At 40.8% G+C, this 23,833-nt stretch overlaps 1 protein-coding gene across 1 annotated transcript in view; it reads right to left on the bottom strand.

Annotated features, from left to right (window-relative positions):
- Positions 1 to 3,470: 3,470 nt before the first annotated feature.
- Positions 3,471 to 23,833, bottom strand: part of SRPK1 (SRSF protein kinase 1) — an 83,614-nt gene continuing 63,251 nt past the window's right edge. Inside the window, exons 12-15 of the mRNA XM_037736208.1 lie at positions 19,017 to 19,124; positions 11,512 to 11,581; positions 7,269 to 7,361; positions 3,471 to 4,148 (exon numbers count right to left, since the gene is read on the bottom strand). Coding sequence (XP_037592136.1) covers positions 3,964 to 4,148; positions 7,269 to 7,361; positions 11,512 to 11,581; positions 19,017 to 19,124 — 456 coding nt within the window. The 3' untranslated portion in view covers positions 3,471 to 3,963. The remainder of the gene's footprint in view (positions 4,149 to 7,268; positions 7,362 to 11,511; positions 11,582 to 19,016; positions 19,125 to 23,833) is intronic.

Below are 23,833 nucleotides of genomic sequence, written 5' to 3'. Positions count from 1 at the left end.
TGTAGAGATAGTCTCATGCTGCTGTTGCCCAGGCTGGAATGCAGTGCCATGATCATAGGTCACTGCAGCCTTGAAATGCTGGGCTCAAGCAGTCCTCCTGCCTCAGCCTGAGTAGTTGGGACCACAGGTGTCAGCCAACACAACCAGGCTAATTTTTAAATCTTTATAGAGACATTATGTTGCCCAGGCTGATCTTGAAGCCCTAGGTTCAAGTGTTTGTCCTGTGTTGGCCTCCCGAAGTGTCGAGATTACAGGTGTGAGCCACTGCACCCAGCCATGAGGCCTTATTTTAAAGCAAATGCAAGTTCAGATTCTATTATCAGCAAATCACCAATTTTCTGTGATACAATAAATCTAAGGGCAAATGGTTTCCTTATAAAGCTAAATAGAAAGGCTACAATTTCAGGTGAAAAGAATGGGCAGTAACGAAGTCCACTTATAAGGCGGGACTGCTCTGAAGGAGCTAAATAGTTTCCCTTGGACACGCAGAGCCCAACCAACTCAACATTAAAGGGGGCTGTAAACCCACCTGCTTGTTGGCTCTTTTGAGATAGCTACAAGCTATCCTGTAACAGTACTAAGGCTTCCCTTACTCTGGGAATTCTAGGTTCATACATTTAACACCAGGTGGAGGCCTGCCTAGGTTGATCAGTCTGGTGAACATACTGGCTTAATGAATCCCAGTAAGTTACACTTTAACATTATGAAAACACTAAATGTATTCTAAGTATTGCACAATTAAAACAAATTAACTAGAACAATTTACGTAGTTGAGGTGTAGGTGGGGAAGGACGATGAATAGAATTAACACTAAAAACTACCACAAAAATGAAAAGCAATTTAAAAACTAGACAAGTGTATAAAGCAAAAAGTAATAAATTATCTCTAGTATATAAGTCCTGACCAAGTCATCAAATAAGGAAGCACTCCAACAAAAAGCCAGACAATTTACAAATAATCAAAAAAAATGCAAATACTTATGAAAACAAGTTTATGACCTCACTAGTAATCCAATAAGCAAATTATAACAATATTCCTGTGTGGGGGGCGGACAGGGCACAAACTAGCAATTCATAATGGAAGAGGCCTGTTCATACACTGTATATACAGAAAAATAGTCCGATCATTCTGCTAGCTGTCCAGATAAGTTAGGCAATATTTACTAAAAGCCTCAAAAATGTGCTCTCTGGCCCAGTTCAACAATCTATCCAAGAAATGAAGAAATAAGCCTGTGTAATACATCATGCCACTGCCTTAGTAAGAGCTTTTATCTCTAAGTCTTCTGAATTTTGCATATACTGTGCATTTATAATTTGAGAAAAACAACAACCCCCAACAAAATCTTCTGAAAAAAAGTGCTATTGGATGTAGGCAGAAACAATTTTCAATAAAAATAAAAATAAAAAGTCTGAAAAACAGTATTCCACAAATGTTAATTTGGCTCTGTTAATTCTATCCCACTCCCAATTTAAAGCTAGAAGCAAAACTATGAACCCCACAAAATGGCAAGGACAACTGCTAAGCACAGACCAACTTGGGCAACAAATGAACAAAAGATCTTTTGGAAACATGTAGGTTATTAAATAATTTATTGTACTGCATTTACAAAGAAAACAGACAATGCACTCAGTAGAAAGAATAAAAATGTATTCAGGGCTTTATTTTTAACTGACAGCAAATAGAAATCCTTTAGTGAGATCATGGCAATCTGACAGTGTTATAATTAAGCTCAATAACGGTACATGGGGTACTTGGAAGATCAAGTTCTACAGCTGCCTATTTCCACATCTTTCAGATCTGTCTGGCTCCTTAAATAGGGGGAAAAGCCCTTATTTGGTGGAGGAGCATTTCCAAAATGAAGTTATAGGTTCTCTCTCTTTATTAAAATTTACTGTCACATCAACTGTTATAGGGCCTGTTGTGTGGTTTTTATTTCACCTTAATATCATCACCAGAATTCCTGTAATTCCACAATTGTGATTTTACAATGTAGAAGAGAATTCAGTTCTAGTCTATTGCTTTAGATGTAAAAACAGCTGAAAACCCAAAGTGGATTAGAATTGCTGAAGGATTTCCCTGCCGTTGTTTGATACAATCTATTCTCTTGATTCTTGAAAGGTGCATAGAAAGCCCAACTTAAAATTCTTTCTACAGGAACATGTCTGATTTTAGGAGTACCCAATGAAGGATCCGATGAATGGCTGGCCAGTTACTCAGAGTGATATGTTTATGAGTTAAATGGATTGCATAACGGCACCACTTTTCCTTTGTCACTGTTGGTGGATAAATGACAAAGCAGATTCCAATCTCCTGTATGGAAAGGTGGTTACCCAACAGTCTCACTGGTAGCTTGTTAGTAGTAGAGCCAAGTTGCACCTCTGTGGCTTTCTGTGAATTCCAGTCCTATAGCCGCTTCAAGAATGCTGCAGTTGGCCGGGTGTAGCGGCTCACGCCTGTAATCCAAGCACTTTGGAGGCGAAGGCGGGCGGATCACCTGAGGGCGGGAGTTCAAGACCTGCCTGATCAACATGGTGAAACCCCGTCTTTATATATTAAAAAAAAAGAAAAAAAAAAAAAAAAGAATGCTGTAATCTCCAAGGCCCACTTGGTCCATGCTCAAGAAGTGGCTGTGACCCCAGTCCTGCCCCTCTTTTTCTCTTCAATATTACTGGAGGAATATGTAATATCTAGGTCAAGTCTAGGAGAGGCTCATCCTAAAAAAAAAAATTGCAAAGTCTTTCCTCATTTAAAACAAAAAAGCCTCAAGTACATCTCAATCATGTCAAAATTATGGTTAAAAACTGACATTACACAGGGAAATAGCAGCAGAGAATGGCTAATCTTAAAAAATCAACCAACCAAAAAACCAAACCAACAGAAAATAGTGCCATCCCACCCTTCCCTTGGTTCTTTCGTTTGGGGTTAAAGACCCTGAGCCTCTGAGAAAATGAGAAAGGCAAAGCCACAGAGGAAAACCTTGCCAGAATTTTGGGCAAGGTAAAGAAAAGGCTGTACATGAGAGCAGGGGACTGTTTGGAAAAGAATCAGAATCTCAAGATCTATTTTTCTTAAATGGGAAAGCCCTGAAACCTAGATCTCCATTCTACAGTCATCCTGATCCTTTAGTTATGGGGCAATAAACTCAAGTGAAAAGAGTAAAGTGCCAGCCACGGATACAAAAACAAAAAATAAAACAGTCAATCAAAATAACTCTGGTCTTAGGGTAATAGAAGACATATCGGAAAGGACTGCTTATAGAACACCTGAGGTTCTCCAGAAATTACTATTCAATGGTTCAGTTTTTGTTTACATTAAAAATCAGACTGAAGATTCAAAGATCTTAACTATTAAAGGATGAAAGGAATTTGACAGTGCTTTGAACAGTGATAAAATGGTACCCAAATTTGGTGTTCATACAGCTAATTAAAAAAGACAGTTTAAAAGTTGCAGGAAAAAATGTGAACATAGGGAACAGAAACAGTCCAGGAAGATGATGCAGCCTGGATACAGCAAGTTTAATGTCTCTGCTGTACACACGATCAACACCCTTTTCCCTCCTCATCCTTATGCTGGCAATAGGATATGCACTAGAAAATTTGACTCTTAGAGTCAGTGAATAAAAGGATGGGCTCATACAACTTCATAGCTCTTTTCAAAAAGGATGATTATAACTTAAAGGGTGTCCTAATGGGAAGGAAAGGTACAGGGCAAGAGGCTGTTTCACATTTTAGTCCATTAGTCTTTGGCAGAGCCCAACCAAGGCCAAATTCACCTAGGATGCCCAATGGCTGTGGGGATCTCCACAGGGTCAAGTAAGCAAACCCAAATGAACATGTTGGATTAAAAAAAAAATCTAGAAACTCTTGAAGGAAGAGCTTCACCCTGAAAAGGGAAGAGGAAAATGCTTGGAGGGGAAGGGCAGAGGGTCAGCATGTGATCTCTGCTGTGGTGCTGGGCAGGGGCTTAGGAGTTAAGCCAAGGGTGCCGGAGACACTCGGCGGCAGTGGCTCTCTTCTCAGGGATCAGCTCCAACATGGGCAGTAAGAAATCCGTGAAGCCAGCTGCCTCTTCCTGAGACCACTCATACTTCTCCACTAGAACCTCAAAAAGGCCCCAAGGTTTCAGCTTCGTGATGTGTTTCAGGTCACCTGCAGTGAAGACAGTATAAAAAAGCCACTGACCAACACAGACAAATGACAAGATCCTCTTGTGGAAATCCAGGCACTAATCCATGTAGTCTATGAAGAATCAAAATTTGCAGTCAGAATATAATCCGAGCTTCACAAAGTATTTCTTTTCTGACATATGCCTCAGAAAGAAGTGCCTTTACTTTTCATAAGGCTCTAAAAATTTAAGGTAATTTGTTTTCTCCCCTATTCTAGAATTTTTTTAGTCCCAGTCAAACTAGGTATGACAATCAGGAACTAGGTATTTACTAAAATAAACATGAAATGTCTATATCTTCAACATGGTCTCATACGGTGTGCAGAGGCACTCTAGCACCATACATTGAGAATAATTTGCTTATACTTTTTTGTGTGTTATGTGCTCAATACTTCAGTAAATGTTGCTTCATGGTGAGACAGTAATTTAAAAATAAAATACCATGTCAAGCATGGATAAAAGCAACAAAACAGAAAACCCAAATCCTATACAGCTTTCAGATACAACAGCTTCATATACTCTATACCAGGGGTCCCCAACTCTACACCCATACCCCCTGCAATACCAGTCTGCAGTCCGCCAGGTCCGCACAGCAGAGGTGAGTGGTGGGCAAGCGAATATTAGCGCATGAGTTCTGCCTCCTGTCAGATCAGTGGCTATGTTAGATTCTCGTAGGAGCGTGACTCCTACTGTGACCTGCACATGTGAGGGATCTACGTTGCATGCTTCGTAAACGAACCTAATGCGTGACAATCTGAGGTGACACAACTTTATCCCAAAACCATGCCCCACCCCCCATCCGACACTGTCCATGGAAAAATTGTCTTCCACAAAACCACTCCCTGGTGCCAAAAAGATTGGGGACCACTACTCTACACTATACTGGAATATCAACCTCATTGTTTCTCTGAAGTGACAAATTTTTACAAGACAGTCAATTATGAATGGCTAAGGTAAATGCTGCTTTTAAACTTTTAAGATGCCCAGGCACATTGGCTCACGCCTGTAATTCCAGCACACTGAGAGGCTGAGGTGGGTGGATCACTTGAGCTCAGGAGTTCAAGAACAGCCTGGGCTACATAGTGAAAGCCTGTCTCTACCAAAAATACAAAAAAATTAGCTGTGTGTGGTGGCACGTGCCTGTGGTCCCAGCTACTTGGGAGGCTGAGGCAGAAGGATCATTTGAACCTGGGAGGTGGAAGTCGCAGTGAGCCAAGATCACGCCACTGCACTCCAGCCTAGGTGACAGAGTGACACCTGCCTCAAAAAAATAATTTTTTTAAAAATAAAAATTTTAAGTCTCTTCTGTGAGCAGTGAGGGCCTATTTGATTACCTACCCGTTACACACATGCCTTAATCTGACTACATACAAGGAGGAACTCTTATGAAACATTTTGCAATTTTCCCACCTAAAAAGAGGTTTAAGAAAGAGTAATGTGGCCAGGCATGGTGTCTCACACCTGTTAATCTGAGCACTTTGGGGGGCTGAGGCAGGTGGATCACTTTAGGTCAGGAGTTCGAGACCAGCCTGCCGACATGGCGAAACTCCACCTCTACTAAAAATATAAAAATTAGCTGGGCGTGGTGGCACATGCCTGTAAGCCCAACTACTTGTGAGGCCGAGGCAGGAGAATTGCTTGAATTGGGTAGGCAGAGGTTGCAGTGAGCCAAGATGGTGCCTCTGCACTCCAGCCTAGGCAACAAAGCAAGACTACATTTAAAAAAAAAAAAGAAAAGAAAAGAAAGAAAGGGTAGTTTCTGAGGATGGCTCCTGTCAAGGATTGAGAAAAGTCATTTTTTTTTAGCACTTCTGTAGAAGTTGTGAGGAAAAAGGGAACCATGGCACAATGGGGATTAAAAAAAAAAAAAAAACCAGGCTGTTTGCTTCTAGATCAGGTTTTCACATTTCAGGGTTTTTTTTTTGCAATGCATAAGAAATATATTATTGGCTGGGCGTGGTGGCTCACGCCTGTAATCCCAGCACTTTGGGAGGCTGACGTGGGCAGATCATGGGGTCAGGAGACGGAGATCATCTGGGCTAACATGGTGAAACCTCATCTCTACTAAAAATACAAAAAATTAGCTGGGGCATGGTGACGTGCGCCTGTAGTCCCAGCTACTTGGAAGGCTGAGTCAGGAGAACTGCTAGAACCCGGGAGATGGAGGTTGCCGTGAGCCGAGATTGTGCCACTGCACTGGAGCCTGGGCTACAGAGCGAGACTCCATCTCAAATATATCAAGCCAAATATGGGAAGTTTTGTTTTTTGTTTCTTTTTAATAACAAATACATAAAACTGAAGTGTAAAGTTCATTTGCGTGACTAATGTACTTTGAGTGACTGTGTTAGGTGTCACTGGGATGAGTGGGATGTAGTTCCTGCCCTTATTATGTAAGAAGTTTAAATTACCTGCCCTTTGGTAGAGGCAGTTCTTAGACCAAATGCCAGCAAAAAATGTGCCCATTTTTCAGAAGTGCTATAGAAGTAATCAACCACCTTTGTGCAGGCACTATACATATTAAATCATTTAGTAAGAAGTATACATTATTATCCTTATTAAGAAATCAGCAAACTAAGGCACAGTTAGATCCTGTCAAAGGTCACATGGCTAGTGGAGTAGCCAGGGTTTGAGAGTCTGGTTCCAGTCTCTGCTCATTTTTTTTCCTAAGACAGGGTCTTGTTCTGATGCCCATGCTGGAGTACAGTAGCACAGTCATGGCTCACTGCAGCCTGGGCCTCCCAAGCTCAGGTGATCCTCCCACCCAAGCCTTCGGAGTAACTGGGACCACAGGTGTGTGTCGCTATGTCCAGCTAATTAAAAACAAATTTTTTTTTGTAAAGAGGGGTTTTTCCTATGTTACTGGTCTTAAACTCCTGGACTCAAGGATCCTCCTGCCTTGGACTCCCAAAGTGTTGGGATTACAGGCGTGAGCCACCGTGCCCGGTCCCAGCCTCTCCTCTTGACCACTTTTTTACCTCTGTGCTAAGTCACAGGTTAGCATTCAAGGCAGGCCCATCATTCTGTAGGACATTGGGAACATGTGCTTACCTCTTCATTTTAAAATATTTCTGTCCCCTTAATGTCTGGGAACACATTTATTTTACCTTTTTTGGTGAAAAATTCCTTGGAATATTTTCCTGCCACAATGAGCTTGCGAGGCACCTTCCCCAGAAGTTCTATGATCAATGCAATGTGATCTGTATATTTCAAACATTTCAAGAGGAGAAAAAAAAGATACGTAACAAGAGTAACAAATGCAGCTCTAGAAAATAGCAGAAAGAGTAGCATGCACACCTCTCTGTAAAGCATTTCAGGCTTGCTTTCTATCCTAAATGGGAAGAGGAGGATTCTATCCATCTAATGGAGAATCCACAAAGTCAAATTTTTGTGGATTCAGTGATAACTAAAAAAAAATCTTGGTGTGAATGCTCTGCTTCCTGAAGTCTCCCTGGGTCCTCGATTAAAATTCATGTAATACCTCTGCGATTGAAGAAGTCCTGTGAATATTTCCCACTGAGGGCAAAGCATCTTGGAATTCTGCCTATCAGCTCTATAATGTGCACAATGTGCTCTAAAATAGAAGGGTAAGAAGAACAGATCAAGGACAAGCTGTAAAAGAAGTTTTTCTATGAATAGCTTTTTCAAGGACTAGCTGTTTAAAAGTATCTACAAATAACACCAAGGATACTGAAGGGAAGACTGACTGGGAAGGCCAAGAATTATTTCAGGTGGTTGGTCACCCGATAGTACTTGGCAAGTCCCCTTCTGGATTTTGGAGGCTTATCTTCATCTTTACTTCTATTTTGTCTCTCTATCTAGGTTCAGGTAGGTTCTTTAGGTTAGATTAAAATAACTGTCCTAATATGTGTTAGGCATTCTAGAACTATTATTTGTGATCATTCTGTCTCAGCCTCCCCAGTGGCTGGGACTTCAGGCATATGCCACCACAGCCGGCGGACTCAAACATTTTTTTGTAGGCCAGGCACAGTGGCTCATTCCTGTAATCCCAGCACTCTGGGAGGCCGAGGCAGGTGGATAACCTGAGGTCGGGAGTTCAAGACCAGCTTGACCAACATGGAGAAACCCGTCTCTACTTAAAAAAAAAAAAAAAAAAAAAAAAACAAAAATTAGCTGGGCATGGTAGCGCATGCCTGTAATCCCAGCTACCTGGGAGGTTGAGGCACGAGAATCGCTTGAACCTGGAAGGCAGAAATTGCGGTGAGCCAAGATCACGCCACTGCACTCCAGCCTGGGCAACAAGAGCAAAAAAAAAAAAAATTTTTTTTCTTTTTTTTAAAGAGATGAGGTCTTGGCATACTGCCAAGCTGGTCTCAAACTCCTAGGCTCAAGCAAACCTCCTGCCTTGACCTGCCAAAGTGTTGGGATTACAGGCCTAAGCCACCACCTGGCTGATACCCTATTTTAAAGATGAGAAAATGGAACTTCAAAAAGCATGAGTGGCCTAACTTGAAACTTCAGGGCTAATATGAGCTGCAACTCAAATGAAAACCAATTATCTTATGTCTTGTCTAAAACTTTCTTTTCTAAACTCACTTCTTAAAAATAAAAATTAGCACAAACATTTTAAAGTATAGCTACTTGATGATCTGTGGGCCACTAAAATATCCAAGTAATATAGTGACTTATAACCATCACAGTATGAATGTGGACCATGAGCACCACCAGGGAGATGTGCAATCTCTTAGCCAGGAGGTGAGTGTGAGTCTGGGACCAACCAGTACACACATCTCAGGTAGATCTACTGCTTTTTTTTTTTTTTTTTTTTAACTCTGCANTTTTTGAGACAGAGTGTCACTCTCAACTCAGGCTGGAGTGCAGTGGCATGATCTTGGCTCAATGCAACCTCCGCCTCCTGGGTTCCAGTGATTCTTGTGTCTCAGCCTCCCGAGTAGCTGGGATTACAGGCGCACATCAACATGCCCAGCTAATTTTTGTATTTTCAGTAAAGACAGGATTTTACCATGTTGGCCAGAGATCTGCCTGCCTCAGCCTCCCAAAATGCTGGGATTACTGGCATCAGCTACCGTGCCTGGCCTGTAATTTTTGTGGAGATGGGGTTTTGCCATGTTGCCCAGGCTGGTCTCAAACTCCTGAGCTCAAGCGATCCACCCACCTCAGCCTCCCAAAGTGCTAGGATTATAGGCATAACCATCACACCCAGGCAGAACATAAAAGTTTTTTTAAAAAATGATGGTTCCTGGCCAGAAAACAAGCTTTATTAAATACTTTCATCCTGTAAGTTATAGAATCATGAAGGGTTAAACTTCCAGTTATGTATCTTATAGGGGAAATAACATGCTGGAGACATCCCTATTATCTGGGAATTTGTGAAGGTTTCAGGTTATCTCTTTCTCATGTAAAGGAGTTAGTGCTGCCATTTAAAGAGGACTTCAACCCTACAACCTTTGAGTGGTTTTGACTGAATTTATGGTTTGGTAACAAGTACCTGCATGTGTTTTTACCATTAACAACAACCAAAATCAGAATACCAACAAAAAACTTAGACTATAGTTTCTCTTATAAACTATAAGAGAACTTCTTAAAGTTCTTTTTTTTTCCTGAGATGGAGTTTCACTCTTGCTGCCCAGGCTGGAGTGTAACAAGTGTAACAAACTATGCATACACTAGTCACAGGGTAAGCGTCTGCTTGTTCCTGCTCTTATAGGCCAAACTGCAGTAGAACAGCATGGCGGGGAGGTGCTGATGTTTGACCTAATAGTATTAACTGGTATAGGATGCAATAAATTAGAATCTAAATTATCTAGCAAAGATGGTTTTTCCTTGTCCCCTTATTTGGGACTCTGCATATACATTAAAATTTTCAGGTTTAGTAGCATAAGGTACTACTAAATATAATTCTAGCCACTATGTGTTCTGTACGATACACTAACATGGAGTACCTTGGGAAATAAAGAGGAAACAAAATTACCCTCCCAAACAAATATAGTAGGTAGTTTCTTTATTTTATTTTTGACATGGAGTCTTGCCCTGTCGTCCAGGCTGGAGTGCAATGGCACTATCTTGGCTCACTTATTCTCCTGCCTCAGACTCCAGAGTAGCTGGGATTACAGGTGCGTGCCACCATGCCTGGCTAATTTTTTGTATCTTTAGTAGAGACGGGGTTTCACCACATTGGCCAGGCTGGTTTTGAACTCCTGACCTCGTGATATGCCCGCCTCAGCCTCCCAAAGTGTTGGGATTACAGGCGTGAGCCACTGTGCCTGGTCATACATAATAGGCCTATAATCCTAACTACTATAAGCCTATAACCCCAAACCTATAACCCAGAAAAATAGCAAGCAGAGAATAGGTACAATCAAGTAGTAATTGTAGTATCCTCTAACATGGGGCTTATATACACAAAGCATGTCCAAACTGTACCTAAATAGGCACTCATGAGAATTAGACAGCATAGCATTTTCCAAATGGTATTCATTAGGGATATTAGCAAGCCCTACTAACATTACCTATTAAAATCCCAGAAGACCACATTCTGAGAAACAAAGAGCACTCGGTTCCATAGAGCATGAAATCTGAGTTCCCAAAGGCTCAAGGAAAGTACAAAAAGGAACACGTTCTGTACACTGGGAGAGTAGATGCTGTAGTGATCTCAAAATAATCCTCATTAATCCTACAAATAAAACATAAGCTATCTCAACTGTGTAAAACATTTTCTTGGTTATTAACCCATTTAGTTATCTGGATGTCACCATGATAGAAAAATCAGACACATACAGTTGTCTGCTTCCACAGTCTCTTAGACAGTAACTGGCAGCTTGGGCTTTTCCTACTGGCTACAAAATGTAAATCCATTCTACTTTTGTTTTAAAACGGAATTCAAACAAACAAAAACAGTTTTATACCCAGAAAAGAGAATGGGGGAATAACAGGCTAGAGACATCCATATTATAAATTCTGCTAAATGTTGGCAGAATTTATAGAAATAGGATATAGTCTGACCTATAAATAAATTTAGAGGCATAATTGAGCAACAGGTTGATGAGCAGGCAAACTCAAACTTGGTAAAGAATGAACCACTGATACATATACAGAAAGGAAGATAACTAGATGTTGAAGAAAAAATTGTCCAGCACACAGAAGTTTTAGGTTAGCTGTGGCCTTCTGACTCTGACAGAGCTCTTTAGTATATTTCAGAAAATATCTAAAAACCTAATATAAAATGTATTTTATTATTTCTAACTTTTCTGGGATTTATATACGTTTTGCACACTAACAAGACTAAGACTCTTCAGTACTAATAAATTATGTTAGTCAAATGTGGAAAGTGTAAATACCACACACACATCCATGGTTACGGAGACTCACCTTCATCTCGAGTGTACTCTTCCCCTGAGTGAGGTTCAAACAAATAGTCACCTGTGGCCAGTTCAAAGGCCTAAGAAAAAGAGGATAGCATATGAAAGCACAAAAGAAAAGAAGGCCCTTGGAAAGCTTATTGCTATTTGACTCAATATGAATTAACTTTTGTTTCCCTGAAAAAATTTACAGATCATTTTTTAAAAATGCCTAATTCTTACAGCATTCCTTCTATGCCCCTATCTTAATAAAATGGAGAAAACGGCAAAGACTCAGTAAATACTTAAATAGGCACTTATGAAAATTAGATAGCATAGCATTTTCCAAATGGTATTCATTAGGAATATTAGAAATCCTATGTGGTTATTTCATGCCAAAACCTCCCCACCCTAAACCCGAGCAATTCAGCCCTCTTGAGTTTCTCTTTTTTGGCCAGAAAGGAGCACACCTGGATATTAAGGTAATTCCAAGTTATTATTTATGAGAAGAACAGTTCTTACATTATAATCACACATGGCTAGAAACTGAGATTCTGTACCAAACAAAAAAATTCAGACGTCTACTTATGACTCTTGAGTGTTTGACAAGTACATCCTTTGCATGGGAAGTACTCCCTAAACTGTCCCAGATGGAGAGTTCCCGATTCCTAGGTCTTCAGAACATCAGCAGATTAAGTGTAAAGGGAGTCAAGAGCCACTCTAGCCTAGGTGACTGGCATTCTCCAATCATGAAAAGAAAAGCCAGTCTCCTGTAATAGAACCTCTTACAGTGTTTGAGAGTGTCTTAGGAAATGATATCCTTGGGAATAAGTGCCATGCAGCATGAAAAGATAATGTCAGGGTAATGGGGGGGAGAGGTACATAAATTCTCACTGATTACAAGTAGAGTCTCAAAAATCAATACAACAGTTTTTAAAAATGACCATATTGATAGGGAAGCACAGTTACAAAGTAAGTGCTAGTCACAGGTCGATTTTGATTCATCAATGGTACTAAGTAGCCCAAACAACCTTAAGAACTGTAGAGTCCAGGACTTAGTTGGGGCATGTTCTTTTTTTTTTCTTCTTAGCTCTTGGCATCAAGATGATCTTGTTGCACATATTCTCAATTTAGACCCAAGTTTAAGTCTTGGTGGCTCACCAGTGTCAGTTTCTGCAATTTCATGACAGAACAGCCTTTCTCAAAACGGTACTGCCACCCAGAGGGAGACCACAAAACCAAAAGTTTCAGGATAGGTTAGGAATCAAGTACTATCTCTCAATGTCAGCAGTGCTATGGCTCCTTGCTAGGCATAGCTTGTTTTACATTTCATTCGTTTATTATGAAACTGAACCACAATGACAGAGCAGATACTTGTTCTACCCTTAGTTATCCAAAGGTTTATAGTCCCAACAACACAGAAACAGATGTGATTCTTATTCACCAAAACTTGTTAATCATTCCTGACACCAGTATTTTTTTTTTTTTTTAATCTCATGGTCTCATATATAGTATAGAGTTCAGTAAAGATACTGAAATTAAAGTTAAAAAATAAAGAGCCAGGTATGGCAGTGCTGCATGCCTGTGGTCCCAGCTTTTCGGGAGGCCACTGAAATATTCTTCAGTGCCAAAAAGAAATGAGTTATAGCCGGGCGTGGTGGCTCACCCCTGTAATACAAGTACTTTGGAGGCCAAGACGGGCGGATCACCTGAGGGGAGTTCAAGACCAGCCTGACCAACACGGTGAAACCCCGTCTTTATTTAAAAAAAAAAAAAAGAAAAGAAATGAGCCATTAAGCCACAAAGACATGGAGGAACCTTAAATGCATATTACTAAGTGAAAGAAGCCAATCTAAAAAGGCTACATACTGTATGATTCCAGCTACTTGACATTATGGAGACAATAAAAATATCAGTGGTTGCCAGGGTGTGGGGGAAGGAAGGGATTAATAGGCAGGGCACAGAGGAGTTTTAGAGCAGTGAAACTATACTGTATATAATAGTGAAGGATACATTTGCCAGAACTCATAATAAAGCAAAATATAAAACTATGGACTTTGAGTAATAGTGATGGGTCAATGTAGGTTCACTGTTTGCAACAAACGTATCACTCTGGAGCAGATCAGCAGTGTCCAGGGAGGCTCTGTGTGTGGGGAGCAGATAAAACTTCTTTGTACTTTTTGTACAATTTTGCTGTGAACCTAAAACCGCTAAAAAAGATAGTTTATTAAGAAACAATCCAAAATAAAACCAGTGTACCATCCTTACCAGAGCATTTAAAAGGCAGCCAAACAGAAAAGGAGGAAGTACAAATGTCAGTTAGCTGATGACATAACTTTTTTTTTTAATTTTTTTTGGCAAGACAGAGTCTTGCTCAGTCATCCAGGATGGAGTGCAGTGGCACAATCAAAGCTTGCAGTCACCTCAACTCCTGGGCTCAAGTGATCCTCCTGCCTCATCCTCCGAAGTAGCTGAAACTACAGGTGTGTGCCACCACACCTGGCTAATTTTTTCATTTCTTTTGTCAGAAATGGGGTCTTACTATGTTGTCCAGGCTGGTATCGAACTCCTGAGCACCAGTGATCCTCCTGCCTCAGCTTTCCAAAGTGCTGGGATTATAGGCATAAGCCATCAAGCCTGGCCTGACATGATCTTATATATAGAAAACCCTAAAGACTCCACCAAAACCCCATTAGAACTATAAACAAACACAGTAAAGTTGCATGATACAAAATCAACACACAAAAATTAGTAGCATTTCTGTAAACAACTATCTGAAAAATAAATCAAGAGAACAATCCCATTTACAATAACTACAAAAATAATACTTAGAAACATATTTAACCATGAGGTAAAGAACTGTACATTGAAAACTATAAAATGCTGATAAAAGAAATTGAAGACAAAAATGAAAATACATCCTATGTTCATTGGTTGGAAGTTTTTTTTTTTTTTTGAGACAGTTTCGCTCTTGTTACCCAGGCTGGAGTGCAATGGCGTGGTCTCGGCTCACCGCAACCTCCGCCTCCTGGGCTCAGGCAATTCTCCTGCCTCAGCCTCCTGAGTAGCTGGGATTACAGGCACGCACCACCATGCCCAGCTAATGTTTTGTATTTTTAGTAGAGACGGGGTTTCACCATGTTGACTAGGATGGTCTCGATCTCTTGACCTCGTGATCCAGTTGCCTCGGCCTCCCAACGTGCTGGGATTACAGGCTTGAGCCACCGCGCCCGACTGGAAGATTTATTTTTATTTTTTGAGACAAGGTCTTGCTCTGTGAGCCAGGCTGTACTGTAGTGGTGCAATCTTGGCTTATTGTAATCTCTGCCTCCCAGCCTCAGGTGATTCTCCCACCTCAGCCTCCCAAGTAGCTGGGACTACAGGCATGTACCACCAAGCTTGGCTAATTTTAAAATTTTTTTGTAGACATGGGATTTTGCCATGTTGCCTAGGCTAGTCTCATGTAATCCATCTGCCTTGGCCTCCCAAAGTGCTGGGACTACAGGTGTGAGACACTGTGCCCAGCATTACTATTGTTAAAATGTCTTATACTACTCAAAGTGATCTATCAGATTCAATGCAATCCCTATCACAATTCCAGTATTATTTTTCACATAAAAGAAAAAAAAAATCCTAAAATTCATATGGAATCACATCTAAATTTATTATATCACAAATAGCCAAGGCAATCATGAGCACAAAGAACACAGCTAGGCTGGGTATGATGGCTCATGCCTGTAATCCCAGCACTTTGGGAGGCTGAGGCGGGCGGATCACTGGAGCCCAGGAGCTCAAGACCAGCCTGGGCAACATACGGAGATCCCATTTCTATAAAAAATATAAAAAGTAGCTGGGCGTAGTGGGGCACATCTGTAGTCCCACTACTTGGGAGGCTGAGGTGGGAGGATCTCTCGAGCCCAGGAGGTGGAGGCTACAAAGAGCCATGATTGTGCCACTGCACTCCAGACTGAATGACAGAATGAGAGACCCTGTCTCAAAACAAGAATAAAGCTGGAGGCATCACACCACCTGATTTCAAAGTATACTATAAAGCTATAGTAATTAAGACAGCATGGTCCTGGCCAAAAAAGTAGATGCATAGACCAAAGGAACAATAGGGAGAGCCCAGAAATGAACGCACACATGTATGATCCATTGATCTTTGACAAAAATGCCAAGAATACAGAATGGGAAAAGGACAGTCTCTTCAATAAATGGTGTTGGAAAAACTGGATATAAAAAAAATGAAAATGGACCTTCATCTCACTCCATATACAAAAATCAAAATGGATGAAAGATTTAACATAAGGCCTGAAACTGGAAAACTACTAGAAGAAAACACAGGGGGAAGCCGACATGACACTGGTCTGAGCAATGATTTTTTTGGATTTGACCCCAAAAGCCCAGGGAGCAAAAGCAAATATAGACAAATGGGATAACACCAAACAAAAAAGCTTCTGTACTTTAGAAGGACATTCAAAGGCCAGAGAAGAAGACAATCTCATCCTGTCAGTTATGGTCCTACTTGCCCTGATTCCAATGTTTGGAGACTGTTAATTCCTAATGTTCTTCACAGATATGAAGAACATTTCCCCCCCCCCCCCCCCACTTTTTTTGAGATGGAGTCTTGTTCTGTTGTCCAGACTGGAGTGCAATGGTGCAATCTCAGCTCACTGCAGCCTCTGCCTCCCAGGTTCAGGTTCAAGTGATTCCTGTGCCTCAGCCTCCCAAGTAGCGGAGATTACAGGCATGTGCCACCACGGCCAGCTAAATTTTTTGAATTTTTAGTAGAGACAGGGTTTCTCCATGTTGGCCAGGCTGGTCTCAAACTCCTGGCCTCCAGTGATCTGCCTGCCTCAGCCTCCCAAAGTGCTGGAATTACAGATATAAGCTACCATGCCTACGCCCCATTTCCCTCTTTATAACTGCTCTTTTAACTATTCCTCAATCATCAGTGTGGTAGGCAATCTCAATTTGTTCATCTCATTACCTCTCAGAGAGGGTCCTAATCTTTCCATCAATTAATTACATTGCTTGCAGGATAATCTACCTCTTCAGGCACTTCTGATATTCCAGAATTTTTGCTCTGTGATCAAATTAAATCAACATTTGGTTTTCTATGTTGACTGGCAAAATAACATTTGAGGAACAAATTGCTCAATATTCTTCCATTCCTTGGTCAAGATTCTGACATGTGAGTGGGTCCAGAACTATAAGGCAAGATTAATTACCCCTTTATCTTTCAGCCTTACCTCTTAAGCCTGACATTAGAAATACTATATTAAACACCAAGCAGGATCTACTGCCCCCAAACAAAATAGGAATGTGGAATAAGAAAAAGAAACCAGGGTCCTCATTTTTTTTTTTTTTTACAATAAACAACTAATCCACTACTAAAAATGACGTTAGCAAATCTATTAACTAGCTATACTTTATAGCTGGTGGCATCTCTATCATTTATGATTTTCTATAGCAAATCAACTCAAATCAAATTCCTCAAAATACAAAACTTTAAAGCATGACAAGAAAGAAGCCTGAGATTTTATTTCAATATTCTTTTTGTGCAACAATATTAAAACCTTACTTCAGACAGTCCACCCGCTTTAAAGACCAATGATATGCCACAACAAAGTGCTTTATAAGGGTATTATCTCTATTAACTTTGAAGACAAAGCTTTTCAGGAATGTAGATAGCAAGAAATCTATGACTTAAAACAGGTTGGAATTGTTATCCATCCTCTTTTTTAAGTTTTTCCCAGAGTTGCCTGTGAATATTAAAATGTTAATTAAAATGAGCACAATATGTTTCTGTTCATTCATTAGGGAGTCTATATATATTTATTAAACACTACTGAACAATAAAGAAATTGGTCTATGTCCTTGTTTCCTGGGGGGAAGTCTCTAAACCTTGGATTTTCCAAGTGCTAGGTGTCTTTATTCAGGGTGGGTCTCTTGGACCATATCTAAGTTTATATTAACAAAGTGACTCACGTTGGGGCTCTATATAGTTGTTTTTTTTTTTTTTTTTCTTTTGAGATGGAGTTTCATTCTTGTTGCTCAGGCTGGAGTGCAATGGCACAATCTTGGTTCACTGCAACCTCTGCCTCCCAGGTTCAAGTGATTCTCCTGCCTCATCTTTCCAAGTAGCTGGGATTATAGGCATGTACCACCATGTCTGGCTAATTTTGTATTTTTAGTAGAGACAGGATTTCATCATGTTGTTTAGGCTGGTCTCGAACTCCTGACCTCAAGTGATCCACCTGCCTCAGCCTCCCAAAGTGCTGGGATTACAGGTGTGAGCCATCGAGGCCAGCCCCTATATAGTTTTAAGATGATGGCTGGACATACGGGAAAGACCAACCACATGATCAGAGGATTGGGGCTTTCCAATTCCCCAACCTCCAGGGAACAGAGGGGACGCTTGAAGACTGAGCTCAATCACATGGCCAATGATTCAATAAATACCTAATTAATGAAATCTCAATAAAACTTTGGACACCTGAAGCTTGGGTGAGTGTCCCTTGTTAGTGACACACATCAATGTGCCAGGAGGGTGAAAAGTCCTGAGGACACAGAAGCTTCACATTTAGTACTCTCAGACTATGTGTCTTGATTTGTGTTGTTGATAATAAAACTACAGCAAGCTTAGCACTTGCTGAGGGGGTAATGCAAACCCTTCAATTTGTAGCCAGTTGATTATAAGTACAGGTGGCTTGTGGACCCTAAGGCTTGTGGTTAGTGTCTAAAGTGAGGGCAGTCTTGTGGGGAACCATGCTTTTAACCTATGAAGTCTGCAATAACTCTGGGTAGTTAGCATCGAAATTACATTGTAAGCATCCACTCAAAATGTGTCAGGCAATGAATCCACACAGTTATACCTAACAGACGTGATTCCTGACAGCATGGGGCTTACAAGATGGTAGAAGAGAAACAAGTAAACACACATGATTAGAAATTGTGATGATTAAAGATCTTAAGGAGTATAATACATTTTAAGAAACAATGTACACATTCCTACGTGAGGCAATTAGTAGGAAATTATTTATTATCAAATCTGACCACTGGAATAGCTGCTTGCCAGGGATAAAACAGCAATTTATGAATCTATGAATGATCGGGCTTCACATCTTGAGCTGCAAAAATGTCTGAGGAGATGCTGAACTGTACAAAATGAAGCAGTTTTCAGGGGTTTCTTTGGTCTGAAAAATAGATGAGTGCTAAAAATGCAAAGACACTTGTAATCTCCTAATCAAAACCAACAACACCTCTTAGTAGTTGTTTTAATTATTTTCCCCTCAACAATCTGTAGTAAAAAACATTTGGTTCCTTCACCTAACAGGAACTTGGCAGTAACCAAATAAATGCCAGAAAGGTTTTTGAATTTGTACCTCTCTAGACATAGAATTTAGAATACCTATGATAAATTACCTGTGTTACATTCTTTTCTGCTAGTTAACTTGCTGGTTTACTGAAATTAGCAAACAGGGTAACATATGTACCACTTAACAAGTGAAAGCCAAGGAGAAAAAACGTTACCATGCATGCCGTGCTCCAAATGTCAGCAGGGGTATTATAGCCAGATCCTATTAGAACTTCCAAGGAACGATACTGCCTTGTTTGAATATCTTCAGTGAAATGTTTGTGCTGAGAAAATGAAGGAAACAGTATTTTAAACTTCATTCTAAAAAGTAACAAGTCAAGACTGCTTAATAATGGAGATGAAAATAAATTCTCTGAAGTTTTTCCCAAATCAAAGTTCTCACTTTATTTCTTGAATAGCATTTTTAGGCTATTAGCTCCTTGCCTTACACACAGCTACTCGAAATTATTCTTGCAAACAAATGAGCCTAAACTTAATAAAGATACACAGGTTTAGGAAACAACAACAGCTTTTTTCTTTTTGAAAATAGTGTTGGGCTGGGCGCGGTGGCTCACACCTATAATCCTAGCACTTTGGGAGGCCAAGGCGGGTGGACTGCCTGAGCTCAGGAGTGCGAGACCAGCCTGGGCAACATGGTGAAACCCAGTCTCTACTAAAATACAAAATAAATTAGCCGGGTATGGTGGCATGCACCTGTAGTCTCAGCTACTCGGGAGGCTGAGGCAGGAGAATTGCTTGAACCCAGGAGGTGGAAGTTGCAGTGAGCCGAGATCATGCCAACTGCACTCCAGTCTGGGTGACAGAACGAGACTCTGTCTCTATTTAAAAAAAAAAAAAAAAAAGTGTTAGTAGAGATGGAGATGGTATCTCGCTATGTTGCCCATGCTGGACTCGAACTCCTGGGCTCAAGTGATCTACCTGCCTTGGCCTCCCAAAGTGCTGGGATTACTGGCATGAGCTACCACATCAAGCAATCCAAACTCTTTAACCTAGCAATTAACTATACTTGTCTTTAACAATCATTTTTCTGTGCCTTTACTGGTGATGTTCTACCTAGAGTACACTCTTTGTTCTTGTGGTCAAATTTCATCTAGTATCCTTTGGAGCCCTGGTCTATGCTGGTTTTCTACCTGAAGCTTTCTCTGAGTAATTTCCTCTTTTCACAAATACTGTTCCCTGTTTTTAAATTTCAATAGGATTAGAGAATTGTCTTCCACACTTTCCTGTCACATTTGAATATCTGAATTTTCTTTCCTGTGTATGACTCATACTAAGCTTCTTTTTTCCCTCATTATTCATTTATTTTTTATCATGGAAAATTTCAAATATATACAAAAGTAGAAAGAATAATAAACTCCCATGTCATTATATTATACTAGTGTCACCTAGCAATTACCACTCATTGGCAGTCTATTTTCAACTGTATACCAACCCTGCCACCCACACCAGATTATTTTGAAGTACATACTAGACATTTTATTTCATTCGTAAATATGGCTTTCTGAGAGATCATTCTTTTTAACTATGACAACTTTGTCACCTAAAAAAAAATTAAGATTCAAAACCAATGAATCAGAGTTACAATATTGAAAGTGCACAACAAATCTTTAGTATAAGAGGTGAAAACAGACTGAGTGAGGCATATCACTATGAAATTATCCTACAGACTTCCACTGAAGGAAAAGGTTTCATATAAAGATCAAGAATCGGTCTTTAGCAGCATTATTATTTTTAATAATAGAGCTCTTTAAAAATCATGTAAAATTCTGTTACTAAATGCCAGATGCTGATGTACTAAAGAGATCAAGTGATATCCAATCAGGATCCAACAGGGTGCAACGCCCATGTATTGTTCACCATTGTGTCCTAATGCCTAGGTCAGAGTATGTGCCCATAGTTTGCTGAATGAGTGAATGGGTGAAAAGAATGTAGTCATTTTAAATGCAGAGAGACACTGCTATGGTTTGAATGTTTGTCCCCTTTGAAATTCATACATTTACACTGAAACTTACATTGAAACTTAATACCCAATGTTACTAATACTAAGAGGTGGAACCTCTAAGCCTTTAAGAGGTGACTGAGTCATGAGGTGGGTCTGCCTTCATGAATGGATTAATGGGTTACCACAGGGAGTGAATGAGTTAACAGAGTAGGCTTGCTATAAAAGTTGAAGAGAGATTCACTCTATTGTGGTACAAGCAACAGAAGACTGTACCACTGTAAAGAAAAGTGTACCACACATAGGTAAGAAAGCGTGTATGAAGGTGTTCCAAACGTAAAGGCACAGGAGCCTGAAACGTGGTGTGGGCAGGAAACTGGCAAGCGTTTGATGTTTGCACAGTGTGATATTTGTTAGAGTCAATATATTTCTCTACAATTCATTTGCTAAAATATTTATTGAATACCTCCTATGTACCAGGCACTGTTCTAAGTACTAAACATAGATACAGCAGTAAACCAGAAAAACTTTGTTGGCATATGATATACATTCTAGGGAGAGGCTTATTAAGCAAATAAATATATATAATATTAGATTACGTTAAGTGTTGTGGAGTAAAAAAGGGAGAAAGGAAGAATAAGCATCATCGTATTTACATGAGTGAATATGATAAGGTGTAAGTGTTTGGAAAGTGGTAGTTATTAATTATGTTAGGTGTTCAGGGGACGATCTCCCTAATAAGTGACATTTGGGTAAGGACTTAAAGAAAATGAAGGAGTTCTATGTGAAGAGGATTCCAAGCAGAAGGAAGAGTAAGTTCTCTTTGCTTGGTGGTGTGTGGGCTATGGTAAGGACTCTGGTATTCATTTTGAAGGGAGCCACTGAAAAGTTTAGAGAATATATGACTTGACTTATATTTAAAATGGCTGACTAGACACAGGCAGTATATGCCTCATCCACAGAGAGGAACCAGAACAGTCAGAAGACACCCAAATTTTGAACAGATTGTCTAGGAAAGAATGCTAGGATTCACCAGAGAAGTGATGGGAAGCATCAGAAGAAAGGAAAGGGTTTTAGGAAGCTGGACATGGGGATACAGTAAGACAGAAACCCCCAGCATTCCACACTCTGAAATGGGTTTTACAATCTTGGTTAAAAAGCCCTGGACTAACTAGGGCCTTAGGTCTGACATACAGAACTGCATAAAGATTGGACAGATGTTCTAAAAAGGGAATCCACAGAGAATCCCCACAGGTATCTGAGTCTTAAGTAGCTTCAGCTGGGTGCCATTTTGAGAGCCTTGATACCAGGAATCTGCAGACACAGCTGCAGTCGCTCCACTGCTCCGAGGAAGGAGAGGGGAGACTAGGCACTCTCATCCACTCCTGGGAGGGTCCCTATCACCCTGCCATGGGCTGCTGTTGAGACGAAGATGTGAGTGGACCGCATTCCCCACAGCTTCTTCCCCATGCTGCTTGTCTAAGAGAGACCCTGCCCTCTCTGGTCCCAGGCATAAAGTGCTATTTTGAGAGTTTAATGCTACGTTGCACCTTGTCCTTGGGCAAGTTCGGACTGATCTGGCTGCAGCTGCCACTTGGCTGAAGAGCGACAGAGAAACCAGGCTCCTCTACGCACACCTAAGACAACAGGCTGCTTGTGAGACTGAGACTTGAGTGTACCATAACTCTCCACAGTCTTGCCCATGCTGTTCATATGAGAGGGAACCTAACTACCCTCTCAATCACAGGCCAACAGCTGGCACCATTTTGAGAGTTTAAAGCTGGGCTAGGCATTGCCCTTGTGCTAAGCTTGAGGCCACACGGCTGCAACTGCCACCCAGCTGGGAGAGGGACAGCAGAAACTATGCTTCTCTGAGCACACTTAGGAAAATACCCACTGCCCTGCTACAGGTGGCTATAAAACTAGGGACTAGCCCCCTCCAATCCATCACAGCTACCAACAACAACAACAACACAGACTGCTGGGGTCCAAGCGGGTTGCTCTACCGCTCTATCCTGCCATCCCCCACATTATGCCAGCTGCTCAGGGGCTTGAGAACTTGCCAATACACCCAGCCAGAGACCCAAGAATCAGCCTTCAAGGACCCACTAACACCAGAGTCAATGTAAACTGCTCTGGGGCCTAAAAAACAGGAACACTCAACCCACCAATGCCACCATCAGGGTCCAAAGACTGGCTCAGTTGGCATCCAAGTCGTTGGCAAAACCTCACCACAATCCAAACTGTATTCTAAGCCACAGAGAAAACTGTGAATACCCCTGACCCTGTGTACTGCCAAAAAAGTTATACAAAAACCATATTACCAGCTGGGCACGGTGGCTCATGCCTGTAATCCCAGCGCTTTGGGAAGCCGAGGCGGGTGGATCACCTGAGGTCAGGAGTTTGTGACCAGTCTGGCCAACATGGTGAAACCCCAACTCTATTAAAAATACAAAAAATTAGCTGGGTGTGGTGGCAGGCGCCTGTAGTCCCAGCTACTTGGGAGGCTGAGGCAGGAGAATCGCTTGAATTCAGTAGGCAGAGGTTGCAGTGAGCCGAGATTGTGTCACCACTCCAGCCTGGGCAACAGAGTGAGACTCTGTCTCAAAAAACAAATAAAACACCCAAAACCAAAAACAACCCCCTGCCAAAAAAAAAAAATCATACTACCAGAGGCACCCAAAATCAAAGTATGCTACTTAACCAGCAACATATATATAACTTCAGAAAAATAACCTCTCCTACAAAAGTAATAAAAAAAAAAAATTGGAACAAGTGACTCCTGCAACAAACGTGGAGGTATCAATGGAAGGACACAGAAAACATAAAAAAGCAGGTAAATGTAACACCAACAAAGAAACACAACAATTGTCTAGCAACAAATCCCAATAAAAAATAATTCCTTGAAATGCCAAATAAATCAAAATACTGATTTTATTTATTTATTTATTTTTATTTTTATTTTTATTTTTTGAGACAGAGTTTCGCTCTTGTTACCCAGGCTGGAGTGCAATGGCGCGATCTCGGCTCACC

The sequence above is a fragment of the Cebus imitator genome, unplaced genomic scaffold (assembly GCF_001604975.1).
Source record: "Cebus imitator isolate Cc_AM_T3 unplaced genomic scaffold, Cebus_imitator-1.0 Scaffold24, whole genome shotgun sequence".
In the NCBI taxonomy this organism is placed as follows: Eukaryota; Metazoa; Chordata; class Mammalia; order Primates; family Cebidae; genus Cebus; species Cebus imitator.
This window is presented reverse-complemented; position numbering and strand designations above follow the sequence as displayed.